At 41.1% G+C, this 13,752-nt stretch overlaps 2 protein-coding genes and 1 non-coding gene across 4 annotated transcripts in view; 2 read left to right on the forward strand and 1 right to left on the reverse strand.

Annotated features, from left to right (window-relative positions):
* Positions 1-9: 9 nt before the first annotated feature.
* trnai-aau (transfer RNA isoleucine (anticodon AAU)) lies at positions 10-83 on the reverse strand. Its single transcript has one exon. It is a non-coding gene; the product is annotated as a tRNA-Ile (tRNA).
* A 516-nt stretch (positions 84-599) lies between these two features.
* On the forward strand, positions 600-5,411 carry larp7 (La ribonucleoprotein 7, transcriptional regulator). 2 transcript variants are annotated; one of them, XM_020095365.2, is made up of 13 exons: positions 600-745; positions 1,187-1,404; positions 1,675-1,775; positions 1,902-1,985; positions 2,280-2,444; positions 2,549-2,651; positions 2,764-3,069; positions 3,216-3,369; positions 3,477-3,619; positions 4,123-4,235; positions 4,375-4,534; positions 4,715-4,806; positions 5,021-5,411. In XM_020095365.2, exons 2-13 carry the CDS (start codon positions 1,200-1,202, stop codon positions 5,096-5,098), a joined length of 1,704 nt encoding a protein of 567 aa, XP_019950924.2. In that variant the 5' UTR covers positions 600-745; positions 1,187-1,199; the 3' UTR covers positions 5,099-5,411. The 2 variants fall into 2 exon arrangements, with proteins under 2 accessions (XP_019950924.2, XP_019950925.2); XM_020095366.2 differs by having other exon boundaries at positions 611-745; positions 4,126-4,235.
* Positions 5,412-8,711: 3,300 nt separating this feature from the next.
* LOC109634906 (collagen alpha-1(XXV) chain) overlaps positions 8,712-13,752 on the forward strand; it is a 139,944-nt gene continuing 134,903 nt past the window's right edge. Inside the window, exons 1-2 of the mRNA XM_069518703.1 lie at positions 8,712-9,404; positions 9,576-9,645. Coding sequence (XP_069374804.1) covers positions 9,111-9,404; positions 9,576-9,645 — 364 coding nt within the window. The 5' untranslated portion in view covers positions 8,712-9,110. The remainder of the gene's footprint in view (positions 9,405-9,575; positions 9,646-13,752) is intronic.

Genomic DNA, 13,752 nt, shown 5'->3' on the forward strand with positions numbered 1-13,752 from the left:
GAAAAGGAGTGGCCCGTACGGGGATCGAACCCGCGACCTTGGCGTTATTAGCACCACGCTCTAACCAACTGAGCTAACCGGCCTGGTGTGGCTTCTGAAATGACGTAGTTTATATACTGTAAGTATGCGTGAACTATAATATGAGTGAATCATAATACACTTTTATTTGACACTTACACAAACCAGCTTCCTCCTGCTTCCTTGTTGACTTCACATTTCTGGAATTCGCGCTGGAAAGAAGCTGCGAACATGGTGAATAATGCCCGGAAATATTGTTCGTGATTTCTCTAATAAAAGCACAAACAATGTCACGGTCCTCCGCCCTCCACAATCAGATTTAGTTACAAACAATTTCATATAAACACTTAATAATTAAACAATGCGAACATAGGCTATAGATATATAGATAGATAGATAGATAGATAGATAATAAAATAAAATGCCAAATAATGTAATGTAAGTCATTCGTAAGAATCAAGCATTTATAGGGTTTTTTGTGATCATCTACTTTGTGGGAAAGTCATTGTATAAAACGCACAACAACAAAAAGCTGTTGATAAAATATTGCAACTTGCAGTTTGCACTTTATTTTGGAATGTTTTAGCGGAAGTCAGGTCAAACCAGCCGTTGTGGCTTATGACGTCAGTAGCCTGCGACGTCTGACTGAACGTCGCTGTTTGCGTATTTATGTGGTTTATTGTGCGTGTTCAGCATCAAACTGGACTGTTTCGTCCTCTCACACACGGTAAGTCCTTCATATTAAGATGGGATTTGATATTAAAGGGAGTACTCTGCGGATTTCCCAAACACAGTAGCCATGGCTGCAGCTCTTCCTTTTCAAAACTACCCGCGAATTGACTTCGAGAGCACAAAGGTAGTGATGGCTAACAAGCATCTGGCCGCTTTAGCAGGCAGGTCCTGCACATGAAGCTTTTGACGATCTAATGTTATGAAGATTTGAATCCTGAACCCAAACGGCCTGTTCACAATTTCATGTGTAATTCTTACATGAAAGATATGTCAGAGCTCATATTAGCTGTGTATTGTGTGTGTAAATTAGAGTTATGATAATATCACATAATAATAAGAACATTCTGAATATAATAAATAATAATTGTCTCACTCAGATAAAAGGTGTTTAAAGCCACGAGTCAAATATTGAAGTTTATGTGTGTGTTTGTTTCAGTCCCACCCTCAGGATGATTGACACAGAGAGGGGAGCCGAGGATGCTGGCCCCGCAGTCCACAGCAGGAAGGAGAACAAGGAGACAGAGAAGAAGAAGCGCTCTCGGGTCAAACACCTGCTGGCTGATGTGAAGAAGCAGGTGGAGTTCTGGTTCGGAGATGTCAACCTGCACAAGGACCGCTTCCTGAGAACACTCGTCGATGAGTCAGAAGACGGATGTAGGGATATACCACCTTATCCATATCTGTCCTCAAGTTTATCTTATCACAGCACTCATACAGCACATGTCATGTCTGCATTGCAAGAGTCAGTAGCTGAAACCATTATTTTTTGGAATGCTGGCTGTGAAGTGATCTCTTCTTTTTTTCAGTGCAAAATATAGGATCAGATCGACCAGTTGAATGTGATCGACGTGTTGGCTACCACTGCTTTAATGCAAGTGTTGGCATGAAGTCATTAGTTGTAACCAAATATTTCATGTGTCTTAGATGTTGATATATCTGTGTTGGCAAGCTTCAATCTAATGAAAAAGCTGACAACGGACACCAAGCTGATTGCGAGGGCGCTGAAAAATTCATCTGTAGTTGAGGTATGGATTTCTTTTCAGATTTTGTTTTACAAAACACATCAGCGTTCACAGTACAATTTATACTCAAAAGTAAACGCATATTAATATACACTTCCATAAAAGCATGTTTCTATTTTTTTGTTTCAGGTGAACTTGGAAGGCAATAAAGTGCGACGTCAGCTTCCAATTGGTGACATACCAGATGATACAGACAGTCGCACAGTCTATGTGGTAAAAACCGTTTCTGTTATTGTCTTTATTTGAAATAATAAAGTCTTACAGGCTTAGTTTGTCCAGTTGTAAAAAAAACAAAACATGGCGGCCTCCGTAGAGAGGACCCGCCCCCCATTTAAATATAAAGTTTTAAACATAATAGGTCCATTCTAGGGTAAAGAAAACAACAACTTGTACAATTTAGATGAAAAACACTAGTGAAAATATCACTCAGATTATTTTATATTCAATTTCTGCCGATTGTTGTAGTCACAAGGTAATACAATTGTCTTTTCTTTCTTTTTTTGCCAGGAACTTTTGCCCAAGGATGTGACCCACAGCTGGATAGAGCGAGTGTTTACAAAATGTGGGGATGTGGTGTATGTTAGCATCCCCAGATACAAGTCTACCGGTGACCCCAAGGGTTTTGCATTTGTTGAGTTTGAGAAAAAGGAACAAGCAAAGAAAGCCATAGAGGTGAAAATTCATGATGAATGTTGCTTGAACTATGTGAAAGTTCAGTCGATAGTTTGCGTTTTGGCAGGAAGGGATCTCATGGGAAATTTTGATATTTAAAACAGATTCTGAACAACCCACCTGAAGATGCTCCAAGGAAACCAGGGATTTTTCCCAAGACAAAAAGTGGGAAACATATTCCTCTGACAGCCGACAATCCACCATCAGGTACAATTTATTACAATTCCATCAATCACCTATTCATGAGAAATCTGATGCTGGCGTAAGACCAAGAGTATTAGTGTGATTTGTTGTATTCATCCCAAACTTCTTACTGTAGGGGAAGAAGAGGAGAAGAAAAAGAGAAAGAAGAAGAAAAAGAAAGAAGGCACCACAGTGCCAATGTCTGCAGAATCCAAAGAGCAGGAGATGGAAGAAGAGCCATCGGAGCAAAAGAGGAAGCACTCCGCAGTGGGGGATTTTCAACTGGAGGGAGCCAGCACTCAGAAAACCCCAGCAAAATTGTCAGAGAAAAAAAGACGACGGTCGCAGACAGTTGAGGGATCAGAGAGTGACTTACCATCAAAGATAAGAAAAACTAGTGAAAGTGAATTTAGAGAGAAGGAGAGAGATGTTGCAAAGACTGGTGAGTGATTTTATCTCCTAATGCATAATGAATCATAAACTATTCCACCCCACCACAGTCCTTTCACTTTGGTTGCTACTCGTGTTTCATCAAGTTTGATGAGGTGTTTTTGCAGCGATGACACTGCAGGTTTGTTATTCTACTAGATCCACCCACTAAAAGCGACACGGAGAGAGGGGTAGAGGAAGGGAAAGAAAACGGAGATGATTCAACAGTCAAAACAAAGAGAAAGAGGAAAAAGAAGCATAAGGAAAAAATGAAAATTGGGGAGGAAGTCATCCCACTCCGAGTTCTGTCAAAGTAAAACTATACACATCCTTTTTTCTCTGTTCATACGTCATCTTTTTATTAATAAGTGAACTGATTTTATTTCTACATGTCTTCCTTCCTCTTTTGTGCATATGAAGGAAAGAGTGGCTTGAACTGAAAGTGGAGTACCTGACCTTGCAGAAGCGCAGCATGGCATCGCTGAAGAAGTGCATTAGTAAGATTGATCACAAGGAGCACAAGGGTCGAATGGAGATAGAGGATGAGCCTCAAGATGGAAACAGTGAGTTTTGGATGAATGATTCGCTGTAATTTGATTTGAGGTGGACAAACTCCAGACTATTACACCTGGGGGAGAACGCAACCAATAATTCCATGTTCAAGCACATGAAATTAATAGTTTCCATTGCCTCTAATATTATACAGAAACAACCCAGCACTTAAATTTAGCTGCTAAAGGTGGGTGTGGTCTGCCACCTGTTGAAGGTTCTGTGTTGCAAAATGAATACAAGTTTAAAAAAATGATATGAAACAAAGTGTAGAAGGAAGTTTCTAAATTTTTTAGGAAAAATCAGTTCCTTTTGAAAAAATTACATTTGTTCTTCTAGGAATTCTCCAGTCTGTACATTTCATTGGTAAAATGCTGCACTTGCCCTCAGGAACATCCGTGAAGATGGCATTAGGACACTTCCTCAGAAACACCTCGTCAGAAACTAGCCTGAATATAAGTGTAATATGTCTCCTTTAATGTTGTTTTTTTACTGTTGTTTTTTTCCTGTTATGAAGTAGAGAAGAGTCACAAAAGTGAAAAAGCAGCGACCCTGGGCCCTCAGTTTACAAGCGGTGTCATCCTTAAGATCACAGACATCAAGCCGTTACCAGAGCGAAAGTTCCTCAAAGTACAGTACAACTCAACACACTCATCAGATTTACTGTCAGTTTTGATTATGTTCTGTATCACTTGATGCTCATCGGGATGTTTGAGCTCAGGTCTTGTTTTTTTCCTTCCTGTGCATGAATGTTTGTGTGTGTGTGTAGGATGCTTTGAGTAAAATATCACAAGTGGCATACATTGACATCTTGGAGGGAGATGCTGAGGGTCACGTCCGCTTTCACACCCCAGAGGAGGCCAAAGCCGTCAGTGATGCCCGAGCTGAGCTGCAGAGGGAGCACAGCTGGAAACTGGAAATTCTCTCAGGTATCACTTTTTCAATTTCTACTTCTATTTGAAGGGGTAGATCTATTTTGCATGCATGCTTGTTTCTGTGTTTTTCACAGTTGAACTTGGCATAAGAATGAGTTTTTCTTTCTGAAAAAATGTTTTGTCAGAAAATAAAAAGTATTGAACATGAGAGTCTCTTTTTGATTCCACTTAAAGGCGATCATGAACAAAGATACTGGCAGAAGATCCTCGTAGACCGCCAGGTCAAGTTGAACCGTCCGCGAGAAAAGAAGCGCGGTACAGAGAAGGTGAGATCAAGAAAAACTACTCATTTGTCATTGGAATTCAATATTTCACATCCAGCTTTTTCTGTATATTGTGTGTTTTTTTAATACAGTCTAACAATACCTGGAATAATTTAGGCATCTAAACAAATAGTCAAATACCGTCACAACAGTTAGAACTGTCTCTTTTATTTATGTGCCATTACATGTAATTTCTCGTTTTCCTTTCGCACTCCAGCTCATATCCAAAGCTGAAAAAATCATCCTTGCCCGGGCCAAAGAGGCGAGTAAGCACATCCGTTTTCAAGAAGACTGACACCTGCTGAAACGAAATCATTTTTTAAAAATTTTACAATCATACATGTTGAACTTTTACATGATGTGATTCGAGGGGGGACAGTTTATGTAAATTTGCTTTTTTTTTTTGACACACGACTTGAACCACAGTTAATGAGTTAAAACGTCCGCTTATTCTTCGTTTGCACTGGAACCTTCAAGATAATGTGGAATGTTGCCATGTAAACACATTTAGACATTTTTAAAATGTATTTTTTTTTTTTTTAAACTGTACATGATATGTAAATATTACTGATTTGATCCTTCTTCCAGTAAAGATTAATTCAGTATGAGTTCTACTCGTCTTGTATTTTTTTTTTTACTAAAACCCTAACCCAGCATACAGAAGTGAGGTGGCAAGTCTGGTGACATGGTGTGAACAATCTCACCATCAACACAGACAAGACCAAGATCGTGGACATGAGAAAGGAGAGGAGAACTCATCTGCCGCTTTTCAGCCGTGGGCTTGAGGTGGAGAGGGTGAGCAAACTCCTGGATTTCTACATCAGTGACACTTAAAACCACCAAGCTGGTCAAAAAAGCAGAACAGCGACTGATGTGGCCACTTAATAGTCGCTGTTCCCCTCGCAAGTGGTCAAATTACAAGTGAAATGTGGAATTTGACTTGCTGACACTTGGATGACACCACACAAGCAGTATGGAGGCATGTTAGTTTTTTTTTTACTTGTTTTATTACGTCTGAAAAGGAGTCACCAGTTACATTACATTACATTTTATTTAGCTGTTGCTTTTATCCAAAGCGACTTTCAATAAGTGCAAGCAACCATAAGGGTACAATCCCAGAACAACAAGAATCAAGTAAGTTACTTCAATTGTATTGGATTTGGCTGCAAAACTGTTTGTAAAGGCATCTTGCATTATTGTGTTTGTCCACCAGATGACGTCCAAAGCTTTAAAATATTTGGACACTGAGATGACTGCATACCTCCATTAAAGCCCAACTGTCTTCTTATGAAACCACTTTTAAATTCACTGGGGTGTTTAAATTTGCACCACATTGGACACACTCATAAATATCAGCCAACTAAATATGCCAGTATGCCAGATTTTTTTTCCCATCAAGATCCACAAATTATTTTCTGAGAAATCAAGGAAAATGTAGAAAAACGTTAATGTTAAAAAGAGAAAATCCTGGATCAGATTATTATTCTAAAGACCATAGATCATAGACATTGCAACAACTTAACCTTTGTGCCTTTTTCATGTTTACAGCGTCAAAAAGCTGAGACTTTATTTAATTTTAGCCCCCACTCATTTCCAGATGGAGGGGAAATTCTGAGGCTCTTAAACGAATCAACTTATTATTTAATTAACAACAAAGCACGACTCAACAATGGAGTTAATCAACTGTGAAAATAGCCATTAAGGAGTCTGAGAGAAATTATATAAAAGGTATGTATAAAAGGAACAGTACTGGACCAGTATGCCCAAGCACTTGTCCAAAAGTCAAACAAATACAAACAGATAGTGCAAACAGGAAATGTGCAAAACTAGATTAAGCAGTACAAGTACTTTATGGCTAATGTGCAATTAAGATGTGCAATTATTTCCACATTGTGGGACTAATAAAGGAAAATCTTGTTTTATCATAAATGTAATGGTTGTGTGTGTGTGTCTGTGGACATTTGTCAGCATCTCTTCACCTGAAAAATCAATTCCAGCCTGGTACCTACTGCATGCTAGGGAGCCAAGAGCTAATTTATGAATCAGATTATACAGCATATTATTTTAGGGGTATAAAAGGAGAAGTTCGGTTTTTTTTCAACCTGGTCCTTATTTCCAGCAACACAAGTGACTGGGGCATCCACAATACAGCCTCTAAATAACACATTATCTGCCGTGAAACTCTTGATTTACTATGAATCTCCAGCACAAGTTGCTTTGTTTACATCCTGGGCTTTCACCGGGGTGACGTCACCGAGGCGCGCATCCACAGATCAGCTGACGATCAGCTGTGTTTGTTTACACGGAGTTTGCCGCTGCTAGTTTCGCGCAACATGGCAGAACACTGACCAGGTGCTTTACAGTACAGTATTCTTTTAAAGCAGCTGTGTCCTGGTGCTCGGGCGCATTCACCCGGTTAAAGGCTAGCTAACTTCAGCGGGCTAACGAGCAGCCTCGGAGCTAGCGTTAGCTTAGCGAACCGAGAGAAAGTTGTCTTCCTCTTTAATCGACAAACCGGGTGAATACGCCCGAGCATTCATAGTAAATCAAGAGTTTCGCGGCAGATGATGTGTTATTTAGAGGCTGTTTTGTGGATGCCCCAGTCACTTGCGTTGTATGGATACACGCCGATCGCGTGTGGCTCTAAAAGCGTCCGAAGGACTCCAAGTTACTCCAAACCTTTATGGGTGAGTAGATCTACACACCATATGCTGGAAATAAGGTTGAAAAAAACCCGAACTTCTCCTTTCAAGAGATAAAACTCTGCCCTGATGAATGTCATCATAACCCACTGCCATGCAGCTGTCCCTTAAGACTTACATCCATTCATTCAAAGTGACTTGGAGCGAACACATATTCACATTAAAATGCAAAAAGGCTGAAGAGAAGAACGTCAGGAATAAGGAGTCAGGAGTCTGGAGGAGGTTTATGGATATTTTAAACCTTCTCCCATTAAGAATTCCTGACTGCACATGACAAACTGACTTCATTCAGTGTCATTCAAATCACTCGCAAAACATGTTGGTATCATGAAACGAGTGAACCGTGCAGAGAGATGAGTATCTGATCTCACTGCTGATTGAATATGGCTTTAATTAAGAGACATACAGGACTACACTTGTAGCCTGTTGGTGCTGATGTGAGCCAGGCGGTGGCGCCAAAGCTCAGTTAGTACATGGGATAACCCCTCTGTGAGCCATTCAAACCAATGTGGACGTTCCACCTCTGCATCTCCAGTATTTTTTGATGGGACCCTGCAGGAATTTAAGAGAAATCACTTCAGTCGTAAAAACCCATGTTCCAGTTTTGGATGTGGAGTGAACTCATGGTGGGGTTTGCGCATTGTCCACTCGTGTCGTCATCACAGTAAATCCACAAAATAAATAATAACCGACATCTCATCAGAATTCCAGACATCAAACAGTCCACAAAAGAGACAGACGCTGCAGGAGCATCTTTTATCTGAGCTGCTGCTGCTGGGCTCCTCCATGGACCTCTCCTCTCCTCTCCACGTGAGCTCCAGTGCACACAGCTAAATAAAGATGAGCTCTTTTCTCATATCTGGAGTGTTTGGTGCGTCCCTCTGTCAAACTAAAGGTTTTCAAGCGTTTTTTTCCACAAAGGACACAATCAGTGTGTTAACTTTGCTGTCCTGCAGTTGTAGTGGCTGTTATTCTAAAAATAAAAGTAAAATGAATGAACACAAATCAACCAATTAATGATTTATTATCTTTTGCGTGTTTGTTGTTTTATGGAGCCTTTACTTTGAGCCATACATGCGAATAAACATGAGAATATCAGCTAAATGCGTCTTGTACTCAGCAATCTGTTAAATCTCACGTGCGAACATTATATCAAAAGGGCACTTCACGTTAACTAAGTGCGCGTCAATAAATTATGTTAATCAGTCAGGACGGATTGGAGGCGTGTTGCTGGTGTAATCAGTGGGAGCACGCCTGCACAGTGGTAACGCTGCCTCCACCACATGTGCGCTGCCTTGTGTTTCCCCAGGCTTTCACTTGAGTGTGCATGAGGGCATTTTGTGCGCTAGACTACTGTGCAAGGTTCGGCGCAACAAGTTTGCAGGAGCCCCAGCGCGCCGCCGTGCACACAGGTTCACTTTGCTTTGGCTGGAGCAGAGAGGAGAGGGGCTCCGCTCGTCTGTCTGTCTGTGACCACAAAGTCCCTCTACGTGAGCGCAGCGTCGCAGCCAAGCGCGCGCACACACACTCTCACACAGATTAGTGTGCCACAAATTCGTGACTCCGCGCCAGATGCAGTTTGCTCCCCACAGCGCGTGTTACTGAATGGAGATCGCGGAGGCAAGAGGAGCATCTAAGTGCGTGGAGAAAATGGAGAAAGTGGCACCTAAGAAGCGACGGCATTGCAGCACGACCCTGCTGAACATAATCTCGTCTTTATGTTCGGTGGGGTCCGTCGCCTTCTGCGTCCTTCTGAGCATTAACGCAGCGGACATTCAGAACCGGGTTGTGGATTTGGAGAATGTGAATGGCGGCCAGCCCTTTATCCGCGCCACCGGTTACTCCACGGATGATTTGAACTCACTGGTTCAGCAGAGAGTTGATGAGCTGCTCTCGCAGGTAAGGCTCTTGCACTTGCTCTCAATGAGTTGCTCTCAATGAACTGTCTTCAGCTGCTTAATTGGCCAAAACGCACTGACCCTGTTCACGCAAAACTTCCTCCAAACACTTACAATTTACGCAAATCATCTTGTGCACGTGAATAAAATCTGCTTTCTTTTATAATTCCAGCGCTCCTATGAAAATTTTGTCAAGATTCGGACTGCCAGACAAACATCACCTGAATGCAACTGCCCTCCAGGTAAAGGAAACTACTTTCCTGTGTGTGAGTGTGAGAGTGTGTGTGTGACATTGGATTTGAAGCCTGTTTAAGTTGATGTAAGAATGAACAGCTCCTTAATTTCTTCCATTCAAACTGATGACACACACCAGTTTGCCTGGATATGTGTTGATAGTCTGGTGGAGCTGTACTGTGACGGATGAGGACAGCTGAATGGTCATTACGCATAACAGAGAGAAAGCTATTTAACTGTGGTCTATACATAGAGGTGCTGAGAGGTTTGACTTTTGATCTTGCCTGTTCACTTAAGCCGCATGAAATATTATTTTCTCACCAGTAGATGGAAACATTTATTCCTCCAGTGTGGGTCAGTGCAATCATGTTAGGACAAGGTTGGATTAGTCAGAACATCAGTGAGGGAGATTTTGTTGAAGAGGATGCTGCACAGTTTGAACAGTGATGTTAAATAGTCTCTGCAAGTCATGGTTTTCACTATTGTGCATCATCATTATTGGCGGCAAATCACTAAAATTTAAGGGATTGACAGCTCCAAGTTTGAAAATTAAAATGTATAGAATACCAGCTCTGGGGCATCTTAAACAAATATCCCTAGGGTTTTCTGTATGGATGTAAAATGCTGCCACATAAGCAAGTTCTAAATATGCAGTTTGAGTCCATTAAGACTCCTTTCCTCTTGTTGCAGATTGATCAGTGCTATTCCTCATACAATTCAGAGCAATATAATTTTGGCACTGTTGAGTGAAAACCAGGTATTTTCTTTATTTCAGATGAAATTAAGGATTAAGTGTACTTTTAATGAGTTGAGGAAATTCTCCCATATCAGATAGATCAACCATTTATAAACCCATTGGATTGGTTTTATTGTTATTAAGCTGTTAACATGGGTGTTTTTCTTGGCTCACAAAGTTTACAAGATGAGTGTTTCCATGTGGATTTCTTCAGGATGCCACCAGACGTGTATTTCATTAATTTGCTCATGAGATGAAAAGTCAGTGGTCATTGACAATTGGTGTCACGAATGCCAAAGGTCTGCCAAACATGATCCTTGCCCCTTTTTGAAATGAGATAAAACTAGAATGTCACTCAGTAGAGCGCATAACCCCTTAAAATTCAACCAAGTTGCACCAAATTTCTCACACTCAAAGATTTCAGTTCGCTAAATGTGCAAGATTTATTTTTAATTTTTCTGAACTACAAGGTTATTTCCTACATGCTGCAAGAAACTGCTGTGTTTTCATAACTTTTAGAAGTTAGATGAGGAGGTATGTTTCTGTGTGGCTTTAGTCACCTTAAGTTGTGAATGTGATCCAGTGAATGTGTACTGTCGGAAACATAGATACATAGTGAGAGAGAGACAAAGAGGAGCATTGTGGGTAGATCTTTTTAGATGGACAACCCAGGTGTTGGCAAGCATCTGCAATGTAGGGCTGAAGTGTCCTTGAGCAAGACGCCGAATCCCAACTGAAGCCAGAGTCAAACAATAAAAAAAAAAAAATTCCCTCTTGTGGATACATGCATCACGCGATCAAACAAGTATTAGTCTCATGAAAGAAGAACCAAGAGCAGTGAAAGTGATAATCATGAATAAATGGCGTGGTTTATCTTTGGCGAATGACTCATCTTGCTGAGTGAAAACGCCTGAATTAATGAGCCTGAAGTATTTACAACTATTAACCATAATGAGACTCACAATCATGCTGCTCTCTGTTCTCAATCCCTATCATATGTCATGTGCTTTTTTTTCTTCTTCTTCTTCCTTCTCTCCCCCAATATTTTTGTAGAGGGCAGAAATAAAACAATAAAACATTTCACATGAAATGAAGCACGACAACGCTTAAACCATGGCGGTATAATCTTGATCTTGGAGAACTGTAGTTTGTTAAAGCTCTGTTCTGGGCTTTTTTTCAGGCCAGATTTATTTTTGCTCTATGAATGCTGAATGGGTTCACTCAATATTTATCCTCTCTTCTGTCGAGGGAGACGGCATGTGGCTCAGATGTGGTTTTTCTTTTTTCTTTGAGGGGAGGACAGTAATGTGCTTTTCACAGTCTTCACTTAATTGCTGTCAAAGAAGATGGAGTGGTTGCATAGACAGAGCAATGGTCCATGGCTTGGAGATATTTTATAGGTTGTCTCTGACTCTGAGTACGTTTTTCTTGTGCCATCTTTATCAGAGAAAGTCTGTCACTGATTTAGATTTAATGCTCATGTATTAATTAGTTAAAGAGCGGGAGGTTTTTGCTGATGTCTGTGTTGCTGTCATTTTAGGACTCGGTTATTAGCTTCTGCGTGACTGAAATCTTTTCAGGCACTGAGACTGGTTCTCAACCTGAAATGTTTCTTCAGCCACGCAATAGATGTAGCTGTAGGGCCGCGAATGTCAACAGTTCATCACTTTGGTCCAGGCTGAAATAATGGATGGATTGCCTTGAAAAGTTTTAATAGACATTTGGAAACCTCTTAGGATGAATCCTATTGTCCTTAAATTTTCCTGCAGTGCCACCAGCAGCTGGCATATACCTTGAGTTTGGCATTTTGTCCAGCACTTATGTCTATGATCTAATGCACACCAAGCTTTATTGTCTGTTTTATTCTAAATGGGGCCATAATTTACAAAATAACATCATGCTGTATTGATGGACATTTGAAACTAGAGATTGGGACCATCATCTCTGTATTTAAATATTTACTGATGTTATAAATCCAGTAAGACGAATGGTTGTTTCCTCATAGACTTCTATAAAAACTGACTTCTTTTTGCAACAACTGCAGTTGTCCTCTGCTGGTCTTTCAATAGAATAAAGGTTTTCACGCTTTTCCACATTGGCTTCACTTTCCAGACATGAAGTCTACGTCCATTTTTAAATACAGACTATGGTGCCACCGTGTGGTTGAGTTTTATCTTTTGGGTTGACATATCTCTACACCTATAGTGCATCATGGATAACCATGAAACTTGGTTGAACAATGCATTGTGTCCACAGCCCTGAATTTGAGTAAACCATTGATTTCTCATCTCGGGTCATCAGCTGGTAGAATTGTTTTATTTATGACTGTATATAAAGACATTCCCACCAGCCTCTGTACTTTGTTTATTATAATGTGAGCGTGTTAACCATCCTTGTGTTTACCTCGAAGTGCTGTTGTGTTCATACAGCCTCAGAGGTGTGTGTGTGTGTGTGTGTGTGTGTGTGTGTGTGTGTGTGTGTGTGTGTGTGTGTGTGTGTGTGTGTGTGTGTGTGTGTGTGTGTGTGTGTGTGTGTGTGTGTGTGTGTGTGTGTGTGTGTGTGTGTGTGTGTGTGTGTTCCACTCCACCATTTTCAGATTAAACCTTTGTCAGAATTTCTGGACCACACGTCGGGTTTGAAAAACTGTTTTCACACCATACAGCTGGTGTAAATAGTCTCTGGTGTAGGGGCAAAGAAAATAACTCTCAAACCAACCTGGTTTGAAAATGTCTATCGTCACACCCACTCTTTATGCCACCTTGTGAAGCGAGTCCCCTTCTAAATAATTGTTAGTGTTTGCGGGCTGCTTTCCTTTTTTCATTTTTTGTACCTTCTCCTCCCCTGGGGTCTGAATTCCATTCAGGGCCTGTTGTTTAATGGGACTAATAAAATGTGCATTCTGCAAGCTCCGGTGCTTTGTGCTTTCCCTGTTTACTCACCCATACACCTCAAACCCACCTCCCTCTCCCATACATCCCCCCTTTTCCCATTCTGCAGCATTTCTTGAAGTTTACGCTTCAAAAGGCCTGGTAGCCAAACAGCAGCTGAAGGTGCACTGCAGGAGAAACAACAGTGTACCACTTGTTAATGTGCTGGACTTTTGTTTAACCAGGCCATAGTGGTGAGGGGAAGCAGGATGGTATGGACCCGATTTCAAATTGAGACCGGTAGTATCTGTTTTGCTTGTTTTGTCGGGTCTACATTCGATTCACTTCACAAGTGAGGGGGGGGAACCACACACACGCTGCGACTCTCAACCCAATCACCTCTTCTCAGCTCCTTGTAGACAACCCGCTTCCCCCCTTTCCCCTGCCTCACACTGTGTAATCCCAGCAGCCTGATACAGTTACAGTTGTGCCAATCCCCTCAAATATCAACT

This window comes from Paralichthys olivaceus, chromosome 22, assembly GCF_024713975.1.
Source record: "Paralichthys olivaceus isolate ysfri-2021 chromosome 22, ASM2471397v2, whole genome shotgun sequence".
NCBI classification, from domain to species: domain Eukaryota; kingdom Metazoa; phylum Chordata; class Actinopteri; order Pleuronectiformes; family Paralichthyidae; genus Paralichthys; species Paralichthys olivaceus.